Source organism: Protomyctophum bolini (assembly GCF_963924005.1).
Source record: "Protomyctophum bolini genome assembly, chromosome: 8".
Lineage (NCBI taxonomy): Eukaryota > Metazoa > Chordata > Actinopteri > Myctophiformes > Myctophidae > Protomyctophum > Protomyctophum bolini.
The window spans coordinates 22,596,224-22,622,441 of record NC_137869.1 but is presented as its reverse complement, the minus strand read 5'-3'; the positions used below and the strand labels follow the sequence as shown (position 1 = coordinate 22,622,441).

Below are 26,218 nucleotides of genomic sequence, written 5' to 3'. Positions count from 1 at the left end.
TGGAACGCGTGTCGAATTTGAAGTCGGTGGGGCGAACAGTTCTTGAGTTATGTGTAAGAATGGTGTATAGAATGGTGTATGTATTTACTATTTAGTATGATTTTTGTTGATGACTTACTATAGTATTTATTTATTCAAGATGATGACATAAGAAACGATGTGTAGTGCAGCCGATGTAGAGCCAAGAAAGCTTTTTAAACACGTTTTATTGTAGTAACATTGATAAAATTAGATTTAATGATCCTGTACAAAGAAACACAAACAATGATAAAGACAAAATTATTAATTTCATGTTGTAACTACCATTATGTTTCCAAACTACAGAAACGAACCAAATAAATGTTCTATGCAAAGACAAAATTCTGTACAGTAAATACAGTCAGATGACTAATTCACATCATATACACACACCATTCCAAACATACACAAAACTATGTACATGTGCTCTGCATGTGATTAAGCTATTTTTCTTTTCTTCATAAAACAGACAAAGGTATTACAAAAAAAGTTATCCAAAGCATTTGTCATAATATCTTCAGTGCCTGAGCTGCACTTGTAGTTTATTTAATGACACGTACAAGAATACTGGCTAAGACATTGGGAAACCAAGAGTCGCCAACTTCGATTGATATCCTGTATCTGCGTCACGTGGAGAGTGAGTTCGGAAAGACACTCTTAATCTCTGACGCTCCAGCAGAGCGTATTTCCAAACACACCCAGTAGGATGTGAGAGTCTCTTAGTTTAAAAGTTGAGTGACCTCGCCAACTTAGGAGGCCATATTGTGTTCCATTTTGTACTACTACAAGGCGTGAGATGTCGTCCGTTGGTATATTAAGGATGTTTGATACCACATAGGGCTCCATTTCTGATGTCAATGTCAAAGTTTATGTGGAGAGACACCTGTTGCGGGTCCCTCCCACAGGGAGGGGGGGGGGGGGGCAGTTTGTTGATCACGCAGGGCTCAGGAAGGTGCAAGGAGATAGAGGGTTGGATTACATCTGACAGGCCAGCTGCCCTCAAGTCCTCCCCTGATAGTATAAAAACAGACCATTGACCATTCAACTGGGTGTAGCGTGCATCTGTCACAGGTAGACACGCCTCAGGTCTCCAGGTGAAGTGATGGTGTTGCACTGAGGGCACAACTTCTTTGCTCCCTGGAGGAAAGAAGGCAGGATAGAAAGAGAGAAACTTAGTCAGCCTGTACTGCAGCTTTTTGCTTCTACGGGCCGTCGGCATGGAACAAGCTCCCACTGTACCTTCGTCAGGCAGCCTCTGTAGACATTTTTAAAGCTCAGCTCAAGACCCACTTCTACAACGTTGCTTTTAATTGAGTTTTAATATGCATGTTCCTACCCTGTCCTGACTGATTTGCTGCTTGTGGTGTTTTTATTTGTTTTTATTTATTTTATGTTCTTATATTAAATTTTGTTCTTTGCCATTGTTTTATCATTTTAACTACTTGTGTTTTATTGTATTCTATTTTTGCCCTGTGAAGCACTTTGAGCTGCATTTATGTATGAAAGGTGCTATACAAATAAAGTTTATTATTATTATTATTATTATTACTGGTCTGAGTGACATTATTTATTTTCTGTGATATGTATTTTAAGATGGTGAATATTTTGAGCATATAAGACGAGTATTTTACTCTACATGTACAGTCATGTTTTACCAGTGTTCGTAGCCAACATTCCTCACAGTGGACATGCCAGCACTGGATGGAGGTGAGAGGGGTTGTGTACGTGTCCTACACCGAGAAAGAGAAAAGAGACAGTCAGACACACACAAATGGAAAGACAAGAGACAAAATACATTTTATTTAATTTTTTTATCCCACGAATGTTGTAACCCATTTTTCACCCAGTGTCAATTATCTAATGTGATCTTGGGCTTTACACACCCTCTGCCAACCTGGGGAGAGCAACGGACTTGAACTCATGCTTCCTAAGTTCCTTCATGCTAGTTGCAAGTTGCTCCTTTACACCTGACAGGGGGGAGTTTCCCTGGTTGGACGTAGCGCGTGGAAGGAACACGTTATTCCAACTAGTTCCTTTCCCCTCCATCAGGCGCCCCGGCTGGCCAGGGGGAGGCAGTTTAGAGACCAGGATTACTGCATGTTTTTTGTGAGGGTACCTACCCTAAAATACTTTTTAATAACCTTTATTTACACATAGCTGAATGTGTGATTAAGGTACCTCCTGAGCCTTATAACAAAGCTGTCAGGTTCAGAGAGAGAGAGAGAGAGAGAGATGTGTGGAAGTCATGCAAATTGACCTCACACCTACGAAAACGAAAACAGCCACTAGATGGCGACCATTACTCATCCTGCTACCCTAATAGACAGGGGGTACATGAGCACATGAGCTGTCTGTCTGCCTGTCTATGAGTAGCTGTCTGACTGCCTGCCTGTCCAATTCTCCATGAGTAGCTGTCTGTCTGTCTGCCTGTCTATGAGTAGCTGTCTGCCTGCCTGCCAGCCAGCAAGTTGGTTAACAGAAAATAAATTGTTATGGCTGAGTAAAATAAAATACAATAAACACAATTTGCCTGAAAATAGATTACCCAGCTATGACCTTTTTCATGAAAAAAAATGAGTAGTGATATGGCTGACTGAGTAAAATAAAACAATCTACCTGAAAATAGATAGCTATAAGTGAAGAGCAATTTCCGCAATTACCATTTCCGCAATTTCCGCAATTTCCATTTCCGCAATTTCCTCAATTTCCATTTCCGCAATTTCCGCAATTTCCATTTCCGCAATTTCCGCAATTTCCATTTCCGCATTTCCGCAATTTCCACAATTTCCATTTCCACCATTTCCGCAATTTCCGCAATTACAATTTCCGCAATTTCCACAATTTCCATTTCCGCAATTTCCGCAATTTCCATTTCCATTTCCAACTATTAATGGCAGCTGGGTTTCATCATTCAAATAAAATAGAATTCTGTCCGTTTAGCTAGAAAATTATGTCGGGGAATAGGGATACACAGTATATGATTAGACCAAATTCTCTTTTCATTTCAGTTTTTCTTTTTTAATCTTTTGAATTAATAATAAAAAACAGAATTGTAGTAAACAGAAAAATGTCCAAAATGTCAATTTTTCAGGAAATGAAGAAAAACGTATATTTTTAAAACAAAGCAATACTGCCTCATCAAAGTTGGTATTGTGACTTTATATATTGTCAATTACTTGCATGAGAGGGGGAGAGGTGGTGGAGTTAGTTGCTTTAGCAGACAGTTTGAGGGTCCAATGAGTTAAAAGGTTTTGTCCAAAGCGCTTTTTACTACTTTTCATTGGTTCAATACCTTTTTAACTAACAAAAAAAAAACTAAAACCTCAAAAATGGAGTTAGGTGGTTTCCTCCCGACAGTAATGACGGCGACCCAAAAATGGGCCCCGACCCAGTGCTTGGTAAACACTGCTCTATCAATACTTCCAGATTTGTGTCTACAATGATCTTACCATGCAGATCAGGCATTTAAACCTGTCTCCTTTAGACAGCTGTTTCTCCAGATCCCGTATCCGAGCTTTAAGTGCATCCAGAGTAGTCAGCGCAGAATCCTCTGAGACCCTACACACAAGCACGCGCACACACACGCACACACACACACACACACACACACACACACACACACACACACACACACACACACACACACACAGATAGAAACATGAGGTGAGACGGGGGGGAGAGCATGAGTTAGGCAGACACTGGAGAGTCATTTATAAATCGAAGACAGATTAAATTATTCGCCGGCCAACATGGATACTGAGCGTGAAATTTAGCAGCAATCACATTGCCGACATTCGCTGTCTCATTTATCATAGCCAGAGGAGGGAGGGAGGGAGGGCAAATATAGAGGGGTTGGGGGTAGGCTGGTGTCAGGGTCCTCCCAGATATAGGCGCACATGCAGACACTACGTATATACTGTATGCACCAACACATACAGTAAATGCACACGGCAGACAGGGATACATTGCATTAACTGTGATGAAATGTGTGTACAGTACATGCGTCAGCCCTATATCACCTTGATTGATGATATCATTACTGTATATAGTATTGTATTCTGCTCTGGGAGCATTGTGGAGTTCTGTGCTAGCAGGGGCCAGGGGGAGGTTGATAACTTTACACATCGAAAGAGTTTATTTATTTACACGTTTTGACGTCCATTGTGGTAAGCCAAAGCACAATTAAACCGTTATCAATTCCCGCGTGTGGTTGTGCCCCTCTTCGTTTGCTGTTTCTTGGTTCGTACTGATATTCTGTGATATTCCAAAAATGATGTTTTAGCAAATTCATCATAAACAACAATAATGTGGGACCAGGGAGGAACCAGGAACGAGGCAGAAAGAGCCTGCGCTGGTTAGTCAGTCAGGGACCAATCAGAAGGCTGACAATGTGTCAATTCAAAAGTATTGGCAATACGAGAGCAATTTATGACAATTAAGTTGCTACATCTTAAAAAGTCTATTTTCGTTGTATTGGAAGCCGTATGGCTTTTTAACGTGGCACATTTAACTTACGGGGCGATGTCAGTGTTTTTACAGGTGATGGGTAAACCACTGCTGCTACCGTCTACTTTAGTACTCTCTCCAGTGCTGGTAGATGGACTTCCTGTGGAAAAAATGAAATAATACTGATGTGAAAACAATTCAAATGATTTGCACTAGTAGTAGCCTTAGCCGCATTTACTATTAGACATACATAATTTCCAGAAGCGACTGAATTTATTTTTGAGTGATTCATAAATGGTTCAGTATTCAGTTTATATTGTAGAAGTACATTTCATTGGGTATGTATGTGCCGAACTCACCGTCATTTGTCCATTTGGGATATTCCATGCTCACTCTGGAATCAGGCAAACTACTTCCGCTGCAAATTATAATAAAATACATATTTAAAAACGAAACAAGAAAGGCAAAACAATAATATAATAACAAAATATAATTGTGGCAGGGGGCGGGATCAAGGTGTCTGTGAGTGGGGTGACAGGGCTGGCTTTGCCAGCTCACAGGCGCACCTGCAGCAGATTGTGTCAATTAAATGAAGGACAGCTGCTGTGTATATAAGGAAGCTAATGTGCTTGTGTTCTCGGTTGCAGTGAGAGGCTGAGTCCAGACAGAGCCACACAAAACTCCACATTCCTGCCTGTTATAGTTGGTGTCCTTCCGTGCACTGGGTTGTGACCCGCTTGGTCACAATAATATACTACAAGGTTTTAACTGCATTAACCTGTATAAAAGACATACAGTATGAGCAACCATGTCACAAAGAGTGATACGTACTTCTCTGCTGTGTCCTTAGAGCCTTCTCCTGAACAGGGGATGACATCTGTCTCTGTGTATCTGAACATCACGCTAAGGAAACATCATTGTGGAGGAGGAATACAGAAATACATATATAGTGTATATCATTCTACCAATGTGTTGAATGGCTTTATTAAGCTTATGCTGAATCCACAGCACATTATCACACTGGTTTAAAAGGTTAAAGTTGACATCATTGACACTTGGCAGACACCAACAGACATGTCTTCTTTTTTTAAGGGAGGTCTTCATAGTTCACTTGTGTTTCTTACCTCTCCTGCACATTTAAAATAATATTTTAACTGTAGCCTATTATAAATTATTGTGGGCAAATCATGAACTAAACTAAGAAATAAGGGCACAATCCATTTGACAAACTAAGTGGTATTATAAGGAATGAGAAAATATTACTCTTATTCCTTACCGAATTTCTCTACCAAAAAGGCATATCTTGTCTTTGCATGTTCAGATTCCAGAATAACATCAAACTGCTCAGGCTACACAATAAACCGCATACAATGGCGTGTTGAAAGGATACTGTGCTCTGCCGTACAGAGTGTCATCTCCATCCACGTCCAGATCCACGTCACTGTCCCGACACTCCTTAGATGTACTGCTCACCAACACCGCACCTGATCACACAGATTCACCACAACATCAAAACACTGTGACCTCGTCTGACACCATGACATGTGTGACCCATTTCAGACTCAACCACCCTCCCCCTGCTTCTGCTTCCAAGTGTCTCTTTCTTGCACGCACGTTTACGTTCTTTCTTCTGTGGATAAAGGAGACCGTTTCCAACCAAACCTCCAAGGCATCCTGCTAGGGTTGTAATCGGGTCTGAAAAGTTCAGTGGTTTTTCAAGTGCCACTCAGTCACATCATGCACCCCCCAGTGATCAAGATCATACACATGGGTACCTCACTGTCTGACTCCTACTCACACACACACACACACACACACACACACACACACACACACACACACACACACACACACACACACACACACACACACACACACACACACACACACACACACACACACACACACACACACACACACACACACTGCTATTTTTCGGTGCGTGACACTGGTGCCAAGTATCAGTTAGGACTAGGACTAAACAAAACCTGACTGTTTATATACACAGGTGTACATAATATAAACCATTTCATATTCAACTATGCTTGTGGGGATATTTGGTTTTCACAAGTATAGTAATACAAGTAAGCAGTGAAGCACACACACACACGCACACGTTTGTTCTTACCTTTGAATCCCCCCAATATAGAGGCCATCTGTATCCTTCTCCTTTCGTTCCACTCATCCTCCAATGGCACCAATTCTGCTGATCCCTCCTAGAGCACGTACGCGCACACAGACAGACACAGACACACAAGTTTAACAATCTCAGTGGATATGTCCACATGTCTCCCTTAGCCTTTGACCAGATGTCTGCAGTGTTTTCATAGCTGTAAACCAGTGACAGAGAACAGAAGCCATTTCACATGGATACACACATGTGACAGTGATCTTGATGTGAAACGAACAGCAGCAGCAGACGATGACAGGAATTCGAAACAGATGAAGGCCTATCGGCCCTCCTAACCACAAATCTCCAGGCGGAAATCCACCTGCTCTCTCTCACATGTCGTCGCCTTCAGGCAGAAACCTTACATCTCCATATTTCAAAGTTTTATGTTTTATGAGTAAATAAATACTTCTCCGTGCAAGAGTGACATCAGAAGTAGCAACTATTTTGAAAGTGGTTGTCGGTCTGTGTGGGTTTTTTGCGACCACTGATCACTGATCACTTTGTGACGTGAGCGTGACAACATGGTCAGCCCCGCCCACACGCCCGCCCGCCTGCAGGACGGTCCTCCCTTAAGCCAATTGTAATATAGGATTCAATGAAAAGTATCAACAAGAGCTTTTATATGACTAAATAATAACTACATTGGATCCATTGGATTGTTTTTGGACATACATGGTTTCTGCCCAACAGCAACAACGTGTCAATCTGGGAGTGTAAGGGAAAACATCAGGTCCTCAAACATCTCCAGCTGTCAGCCTCCTGCTGTAAAGCTGGTTAAATATTGAAGATGAGCGGGTTGTGTTTTGTACCAACCTGAGCGTCCTCTGGTTTTCTCCTCTTCAGCTTCCCGATCCTGACTGTGGAACAGACAGAACATCACACCGTCAAGACAGAACATCACACTGTCAGGAGAAATGTGGAACATGAACAATGGCTTGACAATGAATGGACATGGAGTTATTTTTGTGTCCGAGCGGCGCTGCGTGGACAACAACTGCGGTGCGATATAATAAAGCATATTCATTGCTACGTTTAGTATTCTTGGTTTGACACAACAACCTGCAGACATGAATAATGCACTTGATTTTTGTGCCAAATGATCGTAAACACAATGTAAAAAAACAAACCAACAATAAAATATACAGTCCCATATGCAGCTGTACACACTTTTTCTGACACTTGAAAAACTTTCACCCTTTTTTGTTAAAAAGCAACAAAAAAAGCCAAAATATCAGATTTACAAGCCCACGTGTCGCGATTCAATGCATTGTGAGCTTTGTCACCCGACCCATATCCTCTCAAACACACACACACGCCTGTGCACACACGTGCCTGTGCACACACGCACGCATGTACATACGCACACGCACTGCACTGGCTTCCGGTTGTTTTTAGGATTGATTTTAAAATTATTTTACTTGTGTATAAAGCTCTCAATGGTCTCGCACCTTCCTACCTACATGACTGCCTGCCTAAATATGTCCCAAACCGCCCCCCTAAGGTCTTCCACTGCTGGCCTGCTCGCTTTGCCTAAAAAAATGGCAACTAAAAAATACGGGGAAGCAGATTTTTGCTTCTACGGGCCGTCGGCATGGAACAAGCTCCCACTGTACCTTCGTCAGGCAGCCTCTGTAGACATTTTTAAAGCACAGCTCAAGACCCACTTCTACAACATTGCTTTTAATTGATCTTTTATTTTTTGTTATTCATGTCCTCACTGTATTGCATTACTGCTTGTTTTTTAATGTCGTTGCCTTGCTTTTCTTTTTTATTCTCCATTGTTCTGTAAAGCACTTTGAGCTCCATTTCATGTCATGAAAGGTGCTATACAAATAAAGTTTTATTATTATTATTTATTACTACTGTATTCCATCACTTCACACCCACACGTGTCCTCCTCCACACAGTAAAATCCTGAGTGCTCATTTAACCCTTAGAGTGTGTTTTACACTCACTTAATTTGTTTTCTGAGACTTCTACTTTTCTGATATCCCCGCCGCTGCCGCCCCACCCCCAACCCCGCCAGCAAACCCCATCACCACACACACACACACACTCTGTCCTACATGTCACAGCTCTACCTCCATCCTACACATTCAATACACAGACAGTATTGTAAAGTATATATTATATATATAGTCGCTGTCGGGTGGAAACCTCGTATGTCAAAAACTGTGTTCCAGTGGATCAAATGTAATTATTTATATTATTTAGTCACAAGCGCTTGCTAATACTTTTTAATTGGTTAAATATTTATAAAACCCAGAGACACAAATAGCAGATCTACAAGCTCACAGTCACATGAGCTGTTGCTACTTTTGTGTGACACTGTAACATGATGAAGTAGGGCATTCATTTACGAAGGAAAACATAAAAAGTTGAAATATGGAGATACAAGGTTTATGGCTGATGACAACAATATATGCACACACACGCACACATGCGCGCGCACACACACACACACACACACACACACACACACACACACACACACACACACACACACAGAGAGAGAGAGAGCGAGAGAGAGATTATCTCACCCTCCTCCACCTGCACATTTTGTCCCAATAGAGACGTTGATATAAAAGTTAACACAGCAGAACACCAACTTCACCTCCTCAGCCTCTCCCACTGCACATTGCATAAGGGGACATTAAGTTTTAGGGCCCTCTAATTTCCCTGACAGTCGGGACCCCCCACCCCGGTGTGTGTGCTGTGTGTGTGTGTGCTGTGTGTGTGTGTGTGTGTGTGTGTGTGTGTGTGTGTGTGTGTGTGTGTGTGTGTGTGTGTGTGTGTGTGTGTGTGTGTGTGTGTGTGGGAGGGGGGGCGGGGTGATGTAATGAGGGTTAAAGAGAGGAACGGAGGGGGGGGGGGGGGGGGCAGAGAGGGAGGACAGGGGGAGAGAAGGAGAGAGACTGAGAGAACGACAAAAGAGGACAGAGAGAACAATGAGAGGACACTCAGGACAGGAGGGGAGAGAGAGAGAGAGAGAGGGTCGATTGACAAAGAGGAGAATACCTTTCTCTTTGTCCTCCCCTGTTCTCCTCCTCTTCCCAGATGTGAATTTAGCAACTCATTATGCTGTCATGTTATAAATAAAGCCTAACAGACCTCAACCGAGTCAAATAGGACCTCCTGAATCTACATGGGATTAAGTGGACCCGACTGTAAAATCCTGACAAACTGATTAAATTGTAGGCTTAAATATATAACATGTTTTACTATGTACTGCACAAATATGAGTTTTTATTTATGTTTTTATTTATTAATTCTGACTTATAAATGGATATTTCAGGGACATCCCATTTGAACCCCCACTCAATGGTAGCTGGCTGGCCCGCATCAAGCTCATTGCTGTATCACGTCGACATTCAGTGGTTCAAGGAGTACTAAGATTTGTTTTACATAAGTAAAAGTAGCAATACAACAATGTAGAAATACTCTTTTACAAGAAAAGGCCCAACATTAAAATTGTTACTTGAGTGAAAGTACAAAAATGGCCCATTCCAGAATCATATTAATGCGTTCATCATTTTAATGTTGCAGATGTTAACAGTGGTAATAGACCACAATGTATCAATTCATGATAATATTAGGTAATTAATAATCTAAATCTGTGAAGTAACTAGTAAACTAATTTAGTAACTAAAGCTGTCAAAGAATTGTAGTGGACAAGTGGAGTACAATTTGCTTCTAGTGGAGTAGAAGTATAAAGTATATAAATAGTAAAGTAATTCAAGTACAGTACTTGAGCACTTCAGTGAACGTATTTAGTCACTTTCCCCCACTGTGGGTGTCAGCCAGGTGACGTCATGGGAGGAGCGGGGATGAAAGGTGCTACATAGTTCTGTGTCTTACCAGCTTGTGTGCAGAAGTCTAGGTGGGCTCCTGCGTTGTGGGGGTGTAATGGGGCGGATTTGACGTAGCACCTGCACCAGCAGAGGTCGTCCACTGTTAACATATCAAGAGGTCAAAGTGGAAAGGTTAATAGCTCCTCTGCTCGTGTGGGCGCTAGGTCATCATTGGGGGCGGGGGGGGGGGGGTGACATTCTCTACAACTGACAGGGAGATTTGGACGAACACCGTACTGCAGGCAGCGATGTGAAGATTGGAGTACGGGCAGTTGTAAACCCTTCTTATCACCTTTATTTTTTGTTGAAAGATGCACTACGCATATTTGTTACTTGCTTGTTCACATATGTTTTGTTGTTTCAATCTGTTTATGCTTGACAACAAATTGCCAAGAATGTTATTTAGATAACATGCTGTTTAGACAGATGCTACATTTGATGTTTACCTGGTATCCTAGTTACTTTGAAGCACTCCATTGTTCTCTTAGTTTGCACGCTACTTAAGTAACCATTTACCCTGTGGTTTGTTGACTAGGGTTCATGTCATTTACACTTCATGATCATACACTTTTTAAGTCATTTTGAAAATTTTGTTAAATTGTCAAAACCTTCCCTTTGTGAACGTGTAGAATGTATAGAATATGTATTTTGTTTGTCACAGAAGAAAAGCCACAAAATTGACCAATCTGATTTTTACTGTGAAAGCCAGGCACTGTACACCCTTTCCACACAAATGGAGACAGACAACAGCAATAAAATGCTATATAAGACAGCCAGACAACATTTACAACGTTCTCTGCATGTCAACATACCATTCAGTCTTGTGTGTCTGTTGGCCCTCACACGGAGAAATGTCTATGGAACATAAGACAGGAGCGGCATACACAAATTAGAATGATTTGCTGATCGAACAAAACGTTTTATTTTGACACCTTGCATACGTCTATTGAAATTAATGAAGCTGTATTTACGCATACTCTTTGTACTGTGTAGGCTATGTAAAATAACCAATGTTTGAGCAAAAAACCTGACACGTCGTACAGCAAAGTAAAAATAAGGCTTTAGTCCAGGATACTAGCTTTGGTAACAGGATAAATAGACAGCTTCCCAGTAAGTGCCTGAGTCAGCCAACTGTAAAACACTTTGTAAAGTTTATTATCAATGTTTTATTTAAAAAAAATTAAGCCTTCGTGGTCAAATTGTATAATCCACCTATATGTAGGTACACAGTAAAATCCTGTTAATTTATCCATTTGTAAACTCAGAGAGTCTACGAATATAACTGAATGGACCATTACAGGTCTATTTGGTTGCATTCATAGACTTTAGAGTCAGGGTTCTCAGGGACTCAGGATTCTACAGTGTACAGTGATGTTTTCTGCAGTGAACACTGCGATGCTGAGAGCTTGTGTGCTTTGTGTCACATCATACCTGATATCTGTCAGAGTGTACATCCTCAGCACCGCGGGGGGGAGAGGTGGGCGAGCCCCCCTCACGCTTTATGTGCAGAGAAAGAGCCAGCGACTACGGAGGAAAAACAAGGAGAGGAGAGACGACATTGTGAAATAGAATATCTTCAGTGTTGAAGCTGCAATTCACAAGTTGCAGCGAAATTTCAACTACTCTGCCAAGATGATGGAATGAATCCCCACTTGACTTCACCAGGGGAAGATATTGTGAATGTGCACGCTAATGAGCTTCAGGCAGTACTTCTTGTCTACCAGTAGGTGTCCTACCTGACACCAGGGTCTAGAATCTAGATTGATCAATGCAGATGTTCTATTAAACACTTAGACTGCCGACGTGTGGCCACCAGTGATATCGCTGGATGCCAGGCGGATACAGGGCACTCTTACTATGACACACTTTCATGTTTTTGCTAGCTAACTTGCTGGCTAACTTTCTCCAGAAGCATTAATATTGTAATCGCGATGTGTAAAATCAGAAATAAGCCCTGAACTTCGCAGATCATCACCACGGACAGCGCCCTAGTTTCCGATAATAAAGTGTTCAAGGTTGGCCGTACAGCGTGCGCAGGAAACAGGGCGGGCGGCGCTGAGCAAGGCGTTGCCTAGCAACCGGCCCGGGGCTAAAAGTTGATTTTTAGCGAGACCCTTTTATATCGATATAAAGCGATCTAAAACATATATCTATGACTATGGCATACAAGCATTGTATTGATAGACCGTAAATATACAACGAATTGTATAGGTTTAATTTAACACAGAAAGAAAGTACAAATGTAACGAAATGGACCCTTACAGATCCATTTGGTTACATTTGTAATACTGCGTAGTACAGAGAGAAAGTGTTATTGTATCCTGCATATAATGTAATGTTCACTATTGGGACAGTGAAACATTAGGTTCAGAATTCAGGGTAATAAAAGACAGAGGCTCAGATAAAAGATATTCCATTCCATGTCCCATTTACCTTTGATGTCCCTATGAGCAGGTCTCTCTGCACTGGAGTGGCACTGTGGAGAACAAGGAGAACAATGCATTACACACTGTAGAGAACAAGGGGAACAATGCATTACACACTGTAGAGAACAAGGGGAACAATGCATTACACACTGTAGAGAACAAGGAGAACAATGCATTACACACTGTAGAGAACAAGGAGAACAATGCATTTACACACTGTAGAGAACAAGGGGAACAATGCATTACACACTGTAGAGAACAAGGGGAACAATGCATTTACACACTGTAGAGAACAAGGGGAACAATGCATTTACACACTGTAGAGAACAAGGGGAACAATGCATTACACACTGTAGAGAACAAGGAGAACAATGCATTACACACTGTAGAGAACAAGGGGAACAATGCATTTACACACTGTAGAGAACAAGGGGAACAATGCATTACACACTGTAGAGAACAAGGGGAACAATGCATTTACACACTGTAGAGAACAAGGGGAACAATGCATTTACACACTGTAGAGAACAAGGGGAACAATGCATTACACACTGTAGAGAACAAGGGGAACAATGCATTACACACTGTAGAGAACAAGGAGAACAATGCATTACACACTGTAGAGAACAAGGGGAACAATGCACTTACACACTGTAGAGAACAAGGGGAACAATGCATTACACACTGTAGAGAACAAGGGGAACAATGCATTACACACTGTAGAGAACAAGGAGAACAATGCATTTACACACTGTAGAGAACAAGGGGAACAATGCATTTACACACTGTAGAGAACAAGGAGAAACAATGCATTTAACAACTGTAGAGAACAAGGAGAACAATGCATTACACACTGTAGAGAACAAGGAGAACAATGCATTTACACACTATAGAGAACAAGGAGAACAATGCATTACACACTGTAGAGAACAAGGGGAACAATGCATTACACACTGTAGAGAACAAGGGGAACAATGCATTACACACTGTAGAGAACAAGGGAACAATGCATTTACACACTGTAGAGAACAAGGAGAACAATGCATTTACACACTGTAGAGAACAAGGAGAACAATGCATTACACACTGTAGAGAACAAGGAGAACAATGCATTACACACTGTAGAGAACAAGGGGAACAATGCATTACACACTGTAGAGAACAAGGAGAACAATGCATTACACACTGTAGAGAACAAGGAGAACAATGCATTTACACACTGTAGAGAACAAGGAGAACAATGCATTACACACTGTAGAGAACAAGGAGAACAAAGCATTACACACTGTAGAGAACAAGGAGAACAATGCATTTACACACTGTAGAGAACAAGGAGAAATGCATTTACACACTGTAGAGAACAAGGAGAACAATGCATTACACACTGTAGAGAACAAGGGGAAACAATGCATTTACACACTGTAGAGAACAAGGAGAACAATGCATTACACACTGTAGAGAACAAGGAGAACAATGCATTACACACTGTAGAGAACAAGGAGAACAATGCATTACACACTGTAGAGAACAAGGAGAACAAAGCATTTACACACTGTAGAGAACAAGGAGAACAATGCATTTACACACTGTAGAGAACAAGGAGAACAATGCATTTACACACTGTAGAGAACAAGGGGAACAATGCATTTACACACTGTAGAGAACAAGGAGAACAATGCATTTACACACTGTAGAGAACAAGGGGAACAATGCATTTACACACTGTAGAGAACAAGGGGAACAATGCATTTACACACTGTAGAGACAAGGAGAACAATGCATTACACACTGTAGAGAACAAGGAGAACAAAGCATTTACACACTGTAGAGAACAAGGAGAACAATGCATTTACACACTGTAGAGAACAAGGAGAACAATGCATTTACACACTGTAGAGAACAAGGAGAACAATTGCATTTACACACTGTAGAGAACAAGGGGAACAATGCATTTTACACACTGTAGAGAACAAGGAGAACAATGCATTACACACTGTAGAGAACAAGGAGAACAAGCTTTACACACTGTAGAGAACAAGGAGAACAATGCATTTACACACTGTAGAGAACAAGGAGAACAATGCATTTACACACTGTAGAGAACAAGGAGAACAATGCATTACACACTGTAGAGAACAAGGGGAACAATGCATTTACACACTGTAGAGAACAAGGGGAACAATGCATTACACACTGTAGAGAACAAGGAGAACAATGCATTTAACACTGTAGAGAACAAGGAGAACAATGCATTTACACACTGTAGAGAACAAGGAGAACAATGCATTACACACTGTAGAGAACAAGGAGAACAATGCATTTACACACTGTAGAGAACAAGGGGAACAATGCATTACACACTGTAGAGAACAAGGGGAACAATGCATTACACACTGTAGAGAACAAGGGGAACAATGCATTACACACTGTAGAGGAACAAGGAGACAATGCATTTACACACTGTAGAGAACAAGGGGAACAATGACACGTTTTTCTACCTGTGATGAACAGAAAGACACAGGTATACACTCATAAAAGACACCACACACGCATGCAATTATGTGCATACACAGTCACACACACACCACACACACCACACACACACACACACACACACACACACACACACACACACACACACACACACACACACACACACACACACACACACACACACACACACACACACTTATCCCCAGGGCCAAGTTCAATTTGAAACCATTACTGTCCACGGCGTGGTCGTTAAGCAGATTTGGAGTGTAATGTCTTTATTGGTGGAATCATTCTTCTGGTCTAAGCAAGCAGGTAAGTGCGTGTGTACGTGCGTACTGTAGATACGTGCGTGTGTGTGTGTGTGTGTCTGTGTGTGTGTGTGTGTGTGTGTGTGTGTGTGTGTGTAAGGCCTCAAAGCGACCATTAGAGCAGCATTATTCGTTGCCGCCGTGGTTTGTCGCCCGAGGGCCAGAAGCTCCCATATGAAATATGTAGGGAACAATGAGACAGCTTGTAAACATCATTCAGGTGACACGGAAGATGGAAGAGAGAAGAGAAGAGAAGAGAAGAGAAGAGAAGAGAAGAGAAGAGAAGAGAAGAGAAGAGAAGAGAAGAGAAGAGAAGAGAAGAGAAGAGAAGAGAAGAGAAGAGAAGAGAGAGAAGAGAAGAGAAGAGAAGAGAAGAGAAGAGAAGAGACAATTGTTCAAGTCGCTCCGGTCCGAGTCCAAGTCGAGTCCCAAGTCGTTTGGTCCCAAGTCGAGTCCCAAGTCAATCCAACCCTCAGGTCCGAGTCCCAAGTCGAGTCCCAAGTCATTTGGTCCCAAGTCCAAGTCGAGTCCCAAGTCTTTCTGTTGTGGGCAAGTCAAGCCGAGTCACAAGTCGAGTCACAAGGTTGTGTCAAGTCCCTCACTACTATTGTTCCCCAGCCCACCCACAAAGCACTCAGGTTTATATCTTGAAGAGAGAAACCGTATCTTAAAGTCAAGAATTAAACCAGCATAAAGCTGTTCATTCAGACAAATAGCCTATAATTATATTTATTAATGAATATTGGATAAACTGTGGGTGAAATGACGCAGGAAAGGAAATACATTAATGGCCTATTAGGCCTATAATCTTGACGTGTCTGTGTTTGTTTTGTAGTATTTTAATATTTTCCATCAGGCACAGTTTAGCCATCTACTACAGATGCCAGATTCTGTGAGAGAAACAAGCAACCAGGTATAGGAAAACCAGCCCAAAATCAGCCCAAAAGAAGCGACTATGGGTCACATGAGTCATGAGCACTTTAACATATACATCAGCTATTTGAAAATACTAGTAGATCTACAAGCTCGTTGTGAGCTTGTAGATCTGCTATTTTCAAATAAAATCTTGCAGTGAAATGATAAGCACCAAGCAGATCTGGCAACCCTGTACACGTGTTTGTTTGTTTTTTTTGGAAAGGGGTCCCAAAGAGAAGAGGCTACAACACAGTGGAATAAAGGCATCTCTTTAAGCTTATAGCAGAGAGAAACTTATGGTGGGAAAAAAGGAAGGAATAAGGAAGGAAGGAATTCAAGTTTGGTGGGAGTGATTTAGTGTTAAAAGTGTTAGTGTTAAGTTAAAAGTTATTAAACCTGCGGATGAATGGAAAAGTGGCGACGTGAGAAAGTGATGGATTACGGAGACTTTATTGCTGTTACCATGGATAAAGTATACTGTCACTTCACTACAGTACATCATGATCGGTGTGATCCTAATTCGAGAGTGGTAAGTGACTTTCATGTTTACAAGTACGTATATCTCGCTGGCTGGTGCTACTGTTGTTGATTTCTAGCTTGGCGTTAGCTATCTGGGGTCATAAATAAAACACGAACGAAAACAAAACAAGTCACGAGTCATCTTGTCTCGAGTCGAGTCGGGAGTCATTGGCGAGTCGAGTCTCAAGTCTCGTTGGTCTTTTACCTTCCAAGTCCGAGTCGAGTCGCAAGTCTTTACATTCAAAGTCCGAGTCGAGTCACAAGTCGTCAAATATGCGACTCGAGTCAGACTCGAGTCGAGTCACTATGACTCAAGTCCAATTGTCAGAAGAGAAGAGAAGAGAAGAGAAGAGAAGAGAAGAGAAGAGAAGAGAAGAGAAGAGAAGAGAAGAGAAGAGAAGAGAAGAGTGAAACAGTGAGACATGCAGTGAAAGCAGACAGACGAGATGTTGGGTTCACTTTGAAACAGGGAGGCATGTGATGAGATTAATAACCTGATCTGTAGCTGTGCCAGTTTGTTCAACTCCTGGTCCATGTGGCCCCGGAGCTCGCCTGGTCGCAGCACAGCCTGACACACTGGACACATTGGAGCCTGAGAGTCGTACAGACCCTTCACCTTACCTGAATTGAGAAAGAAAGAAAGTAAAACATTTTATTTAGGCCCAAGTGATTTTTTTCGAAGGTGTGCCCACTCTGTAATTTAGCAAACTATTTAATGGTGTTTATTATTGTAGGCTCGAGTAGCGATTATTATTATTTTATCAACATTGACATTGTAAGAGTTATTTCATGGAGAGCTTCAGATTTTAACATATGTCTTGGTCCTCTTCAATAAACATAAGATCAAAAGGTCAATTTGAACACCTGGCATGCATTAGGAGATGGGAAAAGCAATTTTGCAGATTCATCCACTGTGGACAAGACACTATTTGATCGCTTGATAAAATCCTTAGACTATTTGTCAGCCTAGAATTTATCACAGTCTCACTTTTAGGTTATGTGCGCAATATGTCTATCTGATAGGCAGAAAGTGAGAGTGTACGATGAGGTTACACACACACACACGCACACGCACACGCACACGCACACGCACACGCACACACACACACACACACACACACACACACACACACACACACTACACACTTCTATGGCCTCCTGCTGTCAACGTGTTGACATCATAGCCTGTCAATAGGAACATTACCCAGGGGCCCACTCGGCCCATTGGGCCCCACTGATGGATTACTGCCATAAGCAGCCAGCTGGGAGCCAGACGAGCTCCACTATATCAAGATTTTACCTAGTAGATGAGGTGATTTACTCCTGAAAGCCATCAATCAGGCGCAGAGAGCTAGTAGGCAAGATGCACCTAATTTCCCCTGTCTCTGAACAGTCAGGGTGTAAACAAACGACTGGAGGCTTGCTATCACAATTTGACTTTTAAAAATATGTTACTCATCACAGACAGGTGGATGTAAAAAAAGAAAAAAGCTGGAACAGCTGGTGCGCTGACGATACGGTTGTGACATTGTGGGTTCGAATTAAGTTTAGGAGCTGTCATATTGCTTAATACGAAAATAGTCAAAAATCTTTCCTGTCCTTATCTGCCGCACTAATATAGATACAAATGTTTAGGAGTAATGTCACATTTGAGGCACATTGTGCCTCCCATACACCGTAGTAGAGCATACTGTAGTACCTTGAGGACCCTGCTATTATATCAGAGTGCTAGGTGAACGCCTCAACCAGGCTTCACTCCAAATGACCGGCGACATGACAAGCTCCGTGATGGCGGTAAGTGCCCTCTCCTGACATCACTTGAGCTATGAGCTCTCGTAATGAGGAACCAAATAGGACAAAATGGCCCCTAAATAAAACATAGGGTGTAAAATAGAAAGCAGGTCTGGATGTCCTTGGGAGAGTGACAGCTTGCCTCTTTTTTCCCTACCCCAATCCCCCCCCACTCCCCCTCCTCCTCTCTTGCCTTTTTTGCATCCCCTTGCGGAAGGCTAAATGAGTTTTCCCGACACGCATCGAGCGTTCCCGGGCTTTCTGCGCGCCACAGCCCGGAACACACAGGCGTCAGTAAACAATGAAATCTCCCGGCCCGAAATTGAATTTATAACCGCATTACCTGCACAGATAACGTCTCCGAGTGGCGCCGCGATAAGAGCAATGGGATTTGATTTTCAGGTATTTTATTGTTTCACTTTTTGGATAAGACCGTATCCCGCCACCCCCCACAGCCAGCCACCACCCAATAGCCTGATCCCCCCTTCTGCCCGCTGCTCTCCTCTCACCCCTGCTCTGCACAAACATGCATGTTTGCATGCTTCCGTTTTGGTCTGACTCATCATGTTCCACCGTACACTCGTTTAAAATGACCACCACTTACTTCTTTACACATTCCTATCTTCTAGAAGTCTCCTATCTGCTCTTCGCCCTCATCCCATCTCAGCCCTCCAACTCCATCCCTCCATTCCCTGTTCCACCCCTCCTACACACCCACCCTGCCATCACACATAAACCCTGACAGTATCGGTCAGCCTCACAACCCTCCCACCCCCATCCTCTCTCTCTCCCTCCAAGCCTGGGGGGTCTCAGAAAACAACCGTTGTTGTAAAACCCTGCCCGTGGGGCTTGTTAACCATCCCTTCACCACAGCAACTGGCTGGGCTCTATGATTCCCAGCCCTCTCTGGCAGGGATGAGGATTGGTGCGTTTGGCTGGCCCTATGCTGATGAATTCACACAGTCTCTCCTCCCTGTGTAGTACTAGTTGCTGATGCCCCCCCCTTCCATCTTTGGCGTCTGGACAGTTCAACACCTCTTTTTCTTTTTCTCCTTTGTTCAGCTGTCGCTCCGCTCCCATGCGGGTTCCCCTCTTAGGAGGGGACTTGCGTTCTTCTTGTATTGTAGTTTAACTTTTTGACTATAGCAAAAGGGGATTTTATTTATATTTTGTAAGTGGTTGCAACTGTATTACCGGTAATTGATTGCCCGAGTCCCGTGGTGGGAGTTCTGCTGTGGTATTGGTGAAATATTAAGTAGTTCCGGTCATTTTGTGGGGGGCACTGGGGCCACGCAGTAAAAGTAAATTAATCCACAAAACTAACGTCATTTGTACTGTTGACCTATTTCTAAAATATTAGTGCAACTTTCGTTCATTTTTGACCCCTCAGACTATCACACGGAACTATGTTTTTGTGTCCATATCACTACGCCCAAAAAATTGTTCCATGTGATAGAGGGGTCAAAGTTGAACCGAAGTTGCGCTAATATTTTAGAAATAGGTCAACAATACAAATGACGCTAGTTTTGTGAATTAATTTACTTTTAATGCGTGGCCCTAGTGCCCCCCACAAAATGACCGGAACTACTTCATATTGACCAAAACCAGAGCAGAACTCCCACCACAGGACTCGGGCAATCAATGAATACAGTTGCAACCACTAGATTAATGGCAAGTATTTCATACAGCTTAAGTTAAAAAAATCTGAACTATCCCTTTAAGCCAGCATGGAGACATGCCAGAATACAATCTTTCATCTCCAAGTCGCTTTTTTTCAGGATGCACCATTGGGAATAAAATAAATACTCTAAATATCACTTTAATAGGCCTCTCTGCCTTATTCCCTTCATACAGATCATCATCATGAGTTAAAGGAAAGTTCACCATTTGAAACAAAACAAGACATCTCAGTGAATGTTTGTTTCCCTTCATAGTACGGCTGACAGACAGTCAGAGGTGGTTTCTGTCACCGTGTGTTCAGACCACCGCTGAGGTGACTGACGACTCTCCAGTTGGGGATTTCCATCCCAGAAACCAAAACAGAGAGATCAGAAATGTCTTCCCGCAAATCCTGACAAAATTCTCAAAGAGTTGTCTCACCCCTCCCACCCCGGCTCCCCCACGGGGGCCTGGGTAATGGCCGATGCTAGCGCCCATATGACGGCTGCCAGTTCTGCTGATGCAAGCAGGACTGAGATGCCAAACGTGACCTTTTGTGAATGCCACATCACATCAGGCCGGGATTGTCACCCGCTGACATTATGCTGGGGCATGAAAAGCCCGTTCTGTGTGTGTGTGTGTGGGGGGGGGGGGGGCATGGTGACGAATGTCCCCCTGGCGACAAAAACCTGGGGACGTGGTATAATCCTGATTGACATAGGGGGAGTGGGCTTGAATGGCAGGGACCTGCTGGGAATGTACATATTCTGGGGGCAAACATTTGGGGCAATCATTCGGCCCAAACATTTCAAGCTCACAAAATGCTATGTTATGGCCCGTTGTAAGCTTGAGATGGACTATTGTTTAATGTTGGCTAAGACATTTTGAGGGGAAAAAGAAGCTCAACAAAGTGTAATCGGGTTTAAGTGGTTATAAGGAGGGAGACGCAGCGGCAACTAGATCGTGTTGCTTTCTGTGTCTGATAAAGTGCTGAGGCGACGCGCAACCCCTCGACAGCCTTCATTAGCCCGATCATCAAACAATTCCCTAAGCACATCGGAAAACCCTCTATAAAGTCCTAACAAGCCTAGACTCTCTATATAAACTAGTGGGCATGTAGAGATTGGCGGCACACAGGGGAGAGGAGAGTTAACGCTTGGTGACTGGGGGCTGCGCGCGGTGCGTTGCGTGGGCAGGTCCTTGGCACACTTTCAGAGGAGACGTGGGGCAATAAAAAGCCATTGGCTCCTGCCACACCTGTGCTCCACCCCGTCCCGCGGCCTGCTTCCCATTTAAAAGCATCACATGCAGGATATTAGTCAGGGCTTTTCGCCGTCTGTGAGGTAGAGCGAGCCTCTGAAGCGCAGGGGGGAGAGGGGAAAGTATGCAGGCCGCCGTTTGTTTTTTATTGGGGAAATAATGGCCTATTGAGAGGTTGGGTATTTAATGAGCAACATAATAGGCCCTGTAGTAGTAACACATCTGCTATGAGCAGAGTCATTTCCTCGGCTTTCAAAGGCTGCAGGTCGGGCGGAATCTTTTTTTTTTCCTCCGCCGCTTGATTCGTTGCAGAATTGCTACACCGGTAATGCATAAAAGACAAATGTGGCGGTGGGTTTTCTCTGCTCGATCCTAACCGCATTCTCTGAGAGAACGAGGCGCACCTCTTCCTATCCCGGCTTGACCTCAAATTTCTTGTTGTCCAATCGCATGTTGACATCCTGCATATAGCCCTCCCGCTCAGCAATCAATTGTGTTTAATGTATTAAAGACACTCGCCACAACCACTGCAACCTTTGTCCCTTGCACAAATCAATGTCTCGTTAGGCTACTAATGATCATTCATTGACTAATAAGATCTGTATCAACCCCTTGTAGAACATTGATTGGCCTTTGGCCTCTCTGGTGCACGGTGCATTACGTGACCACGCCACATGCTGTGCTTAGACAACAGCCGTAAGTCCCGGGGAATCAGATGATGAAAAAGCTCGTGGTGGGAATGGACAGGAACCCCAGCCTCAAATTGACTCATTGTGAACCACCTCAGGCCAAAGCCCTTTTCTTCTGCCCACATGGATCAATGGACGTAACCCTCATGACCACGGGTCAATCAGTGTGCAGACCCCCACCATCCTCGCCAACGTCTCTCTCTCTCTGTCCCTCTGCCTCTCTCTGTCAGCTCCTCCGTTATGATGCTATTGTTCCATCAGGTGCGGGACACGACCCTGCATGCCTCTGCCCAATCATCCCATTGATAGGAGAGTGGACCGCACGGCCGTGCGACTGTGTCTCTCTAAACCATGTTGGCCCCTCTCAGGACCTGAGAGCCGAGGGCTCGGATCGAACCCTGCCTCGGCTACGCTATGGCCAATCAATCTGTCCCCTCATTGAGATGCATGGCTCAATGATATTTGATACTAGCTTACAAACCCCGAACAGAGAGAGAGAGAGAGAGAGAGAGAGAGAGAGAGGACTGCGAGTGGGAGTCAGGTGGAAAGTTAGGACTGTCCTTGGGTTGTTTGCATTGATAGCAGGTTACTTGTTAAGCTGCTTAATTGGGAAAATAGATCCTTTTGAAGAGCTTCCAAAGTGAGATAACTCCCTTTTGAAAAATGGGGAACCTGCTTTGATGTAATTATTGCTAACATGACACTTAAGTAAATTTTGGAACGCTACTTAAACTATTAAGCACATAGCGTTTTGACAAAAATAACAGAACTGTGACTGCAAATCGGCAGTTTTTAGCTACAGTATTTAGTGTAGAGGGAAAACAGGAGAGGGCATAGAATAGATCCCTGGAGGATTTCGGTCAACTAAATAAGATTTAAAGGGCCACTTCAACCCTTTTGCAACCAGAGCTCATTTGAATGATGTTTAGTACACAATAAACACTTTCCTTGAATTTTTACGTGTGAAATGTGGTTTTAGATATTTTAGTCATGACCAAAAACCTGTCATGAAAATGTGGTCTCACTTCCTTCCTGGACTACAAAGTCACACCTCCATGCAGCCTCCCCCCTCTCCACAAGGAGGGGCAGTGCACAAAAGCATTATGGGCATTGTAGGAATTCAGCAATTCAGTCCATCCCTATAGTCAAAGACACAGACATCCTTATTTTTCTAGCCATATAGGGTGCAAATTTCAATTCATACTGAATATCTACTGTTATCTACTACTAATACTATTAACATTGAATGACTGCAGTTTCTTCAGCGGTGACATGTCCCTTTAAGTGGTTAATACTATTTAAAAACCTAATATATATTGAACCTTACACCACAGAATACCAGAAATTCAGGTAAGAGTTTTAGATAGAGACAAAAACAAAAAAAATCAACTACTAAAATATAGATTTTGACATTTCACTGCTGACTGCTGTCAGTTACAGTTCCATTGGATCAAGAATCCAATCACAGGGAACTGGAATACAGCTGCTCACCAGGGCTCTGTCGCTCATTCACATCTTGTCAAGCTGCACCCCGTCTGACAGAGAGTAGATCCAACCCTGTCACAGTGTAGCTCTGTTACGGTTTGTTCCCGCTCTCGTCACCCGCTAACGCATGCAGCGACATTTCGGATTTCAGCTTAACTTTGGAAAAGTCTCACCAGCCAGCAGTGAGACACATTGTGGCAGAAAGTTTCAAAGTCTCTCCTTGTTTCCCTGAAATTACTTTTTGTTGTGTTTTTGTTGGTACAGTAGATGTCTGCACTGGCCACAACAAGCATGCAGAGCTACTGTAGGTATGCTCAGGGGAGATGAAGGGAATTGTGGGCCTTTTGGCAACAGCAGAATTTCCCCACGGTCGGTCTGTCTGTCTGTCTGTCTGTCTGTCTGTCATGTTGTGAGGGTCCCTGTCAACTCAGGGACCCGCTAAAGGTTGGAAAAGGTGTCCCAAAACAAAGTATGTATCCATTTAAGTGTTCTATTATTAACCATGCTGGTCTGGTTTCATTGTCCCGGGTGAACTATGAATGTCCAAGCCTCTATCCCTGGATGGGCATAATGCTCTCTGCGCTATAAAGTACTGGGTTGTTAATTCCAATCTATGGTTCCTGTGTGATTATCCCAACCACTCTCCCTCCCTCCCCTCACTGTGTGTGTGTGTGTGTGTGTGTGTGTGTGTGTGTGTGTGTGTGTGTGTGTGTGTGTGTGTGTGTGTGTGTGTGTGTGTCTAATAAGGTGATGTGAAGAGGCTAATAGACAAATCAAAGCTCCTCGTTAGACAGTAATTAGATTGCCTCTTAAAATACAGATCACTATTACCCGGCCCACTGATTAACGCATTATCTCTTTCTTTCTTTCTTTCTTTCTTTCTTTCTTTCTTTCTTTCTTTCTTTCTTTCTTTCTTTCTTTCTTTCTCCCTCCCTCCCTCCCTCCATCTCCCTCACAGACATTATTCTATGTTCTCATCACGACTCTCTCTCTCTCTATCCCTCCCTTTGTATTTCTCTCTCGTTCGTTCTCTCAATTAGCGGTTAATAAGGAGAAAATGAGAGGCTCGTTTTGTCGCTTGCATCGTGTACTTGGCTTTCTAAACAACCCAGGACAAACAGTAAGTGTGTTAGATCAGTCTCAAACAGCTTTCCTTATGTTTGTTTTAATTTCCTCTGAGTGCCAGATGGAGCGAGTTAACTGCATTAGGACAATTTAGAGAGTTAAGCAAGCTGTCAATCTCTCGCAATTTTTCTACATCGTAATACAAATACTTGCCGTTGATTGTTCAGGGATTTCTTTTCCCATTTCGGTCAACATGGTTAAGATGTATTCACACAAAAATACAGTGGGTCTGATGCTTAGTAGACAGAGATTTACTGAATTACACTGTATTTCAGAAATCACTAATGAAATAAGTCACCCATATTATTGGACACACCAACCAAACTCACAAAGTCTGCAATAGCAACTCCAGCTTTCACTGTCTGGCATCACTTAGTTACATATTCCATTCACTGGCATCATTTTTTGGGCATAGGGACTCATGAGACTTATTTTTAGGCACTTTGCTTCATTCCAGACAGGAGAGTGTAGAGACTGGAAACCGAGCGCAGAGAGAAGAGAGACATGCGAGACAAGAAGGGGGTCAGGTTTAAAACAGAGACCTCACGCTCGCCACCAGGAACCCTGGCATAGAGACCCTTAAGGTAAGCAGGCATTTGAGCGATGCTGTTCAAGCACCCTATGTGCACAAAGGCATGCACACACGCACACACACATGCACGCACCTACGCACGCACAGAAATGACGCCCTCTGTTTCCCAGCAAATACACCAACTTGACTTCCTCTCACACACCTGTCCCACATACACCTGCACAGGTGGGGAAACGGAGGTCCCTGCTAATAGGAACCAGCACACCACGCAACCCACAGTCCACACACTGAGACCATATGCCTTCTGCCTCATCACTGCAGATCACTTCTGATAAGCCAGATAGCATCTGATACTGTCAGAAAGACCACTCCTAGGGTCCCACTAACACCTGGTGTTCTCTAAGATACTTGTGTTTGGGTTAGTCACACATCCTCTGAGATGTTATTGTGTCTGACTGGATGATAAAAACAATCGGCGAAAAATGATGATGGTCTTATCTTCAAACAGTTAGCTGGGAAGATACTGAT

The 26,218-nt window shown here is 43.1% G+C and overlaps 1 protein-coding gene across 1 annotated transcript in view; it reads right to left on the bottom strand.

Moving 5' to 3' along the window:
• Positions 1–564: 564 nt before the first annotated feature.
• Positions 565–26,218, bottom strand: part of rnf220b (ring finger protein 220b) — a gene marked incomplete at its 5' end in the record, with an annotated part of 38,605 nt that continues 12,951 nt past the window's right edge. Inside the window, 14 exons of the mRNA XM_080770757.1 lie at positions 565–1,155; positions 1,674–1,748; positions 3,468–3,576; positions 4,534–4,624; positions 4,824–4,882; positions 5,296–5,355; positions 5,855–5,948; positions 6,593–6,680; positions 7,451–7,494; positions 10,496–10,588; positions 11,301–11,343; positions 11,920–12,012; positions 12,922–12,964; positions 17,644–17,770. Coding sequence (XP_080626883.1) covers positions 1,084–1,155; positions 1,674–1,748; positions 3,468–3,576; positions 4,534–4,624; positions 4,824–4,882; positions 5,296–5,355; positions 5,855–5,948; positions 6,593–6,680; positions 7,451–7,494; positions 10,496–10,588; positions 11,301–11,343; positions 11,920–12,012; positions 12,922–12,964; positions 17,644–17,770 — 1,091 coding nt within the window. The 3' untranslated portion in view covers positions 565–1,083. The remainder of the gene's footprint in view (positions 1,156–1,673; positions 1,749–3,467; positions 3,577–4,533; positions 4,625–4,823; positions 4,883–5,295; positions 5,356–5,854; positions 5,949–6,592; positions 6,681–7,450; positions 7,495–10,495; positions 10,589–11,300; positions 11,344–11,919; positions 12,013–12,921; positions 12,965–17,643; positions 17,771–26,218) is intronic.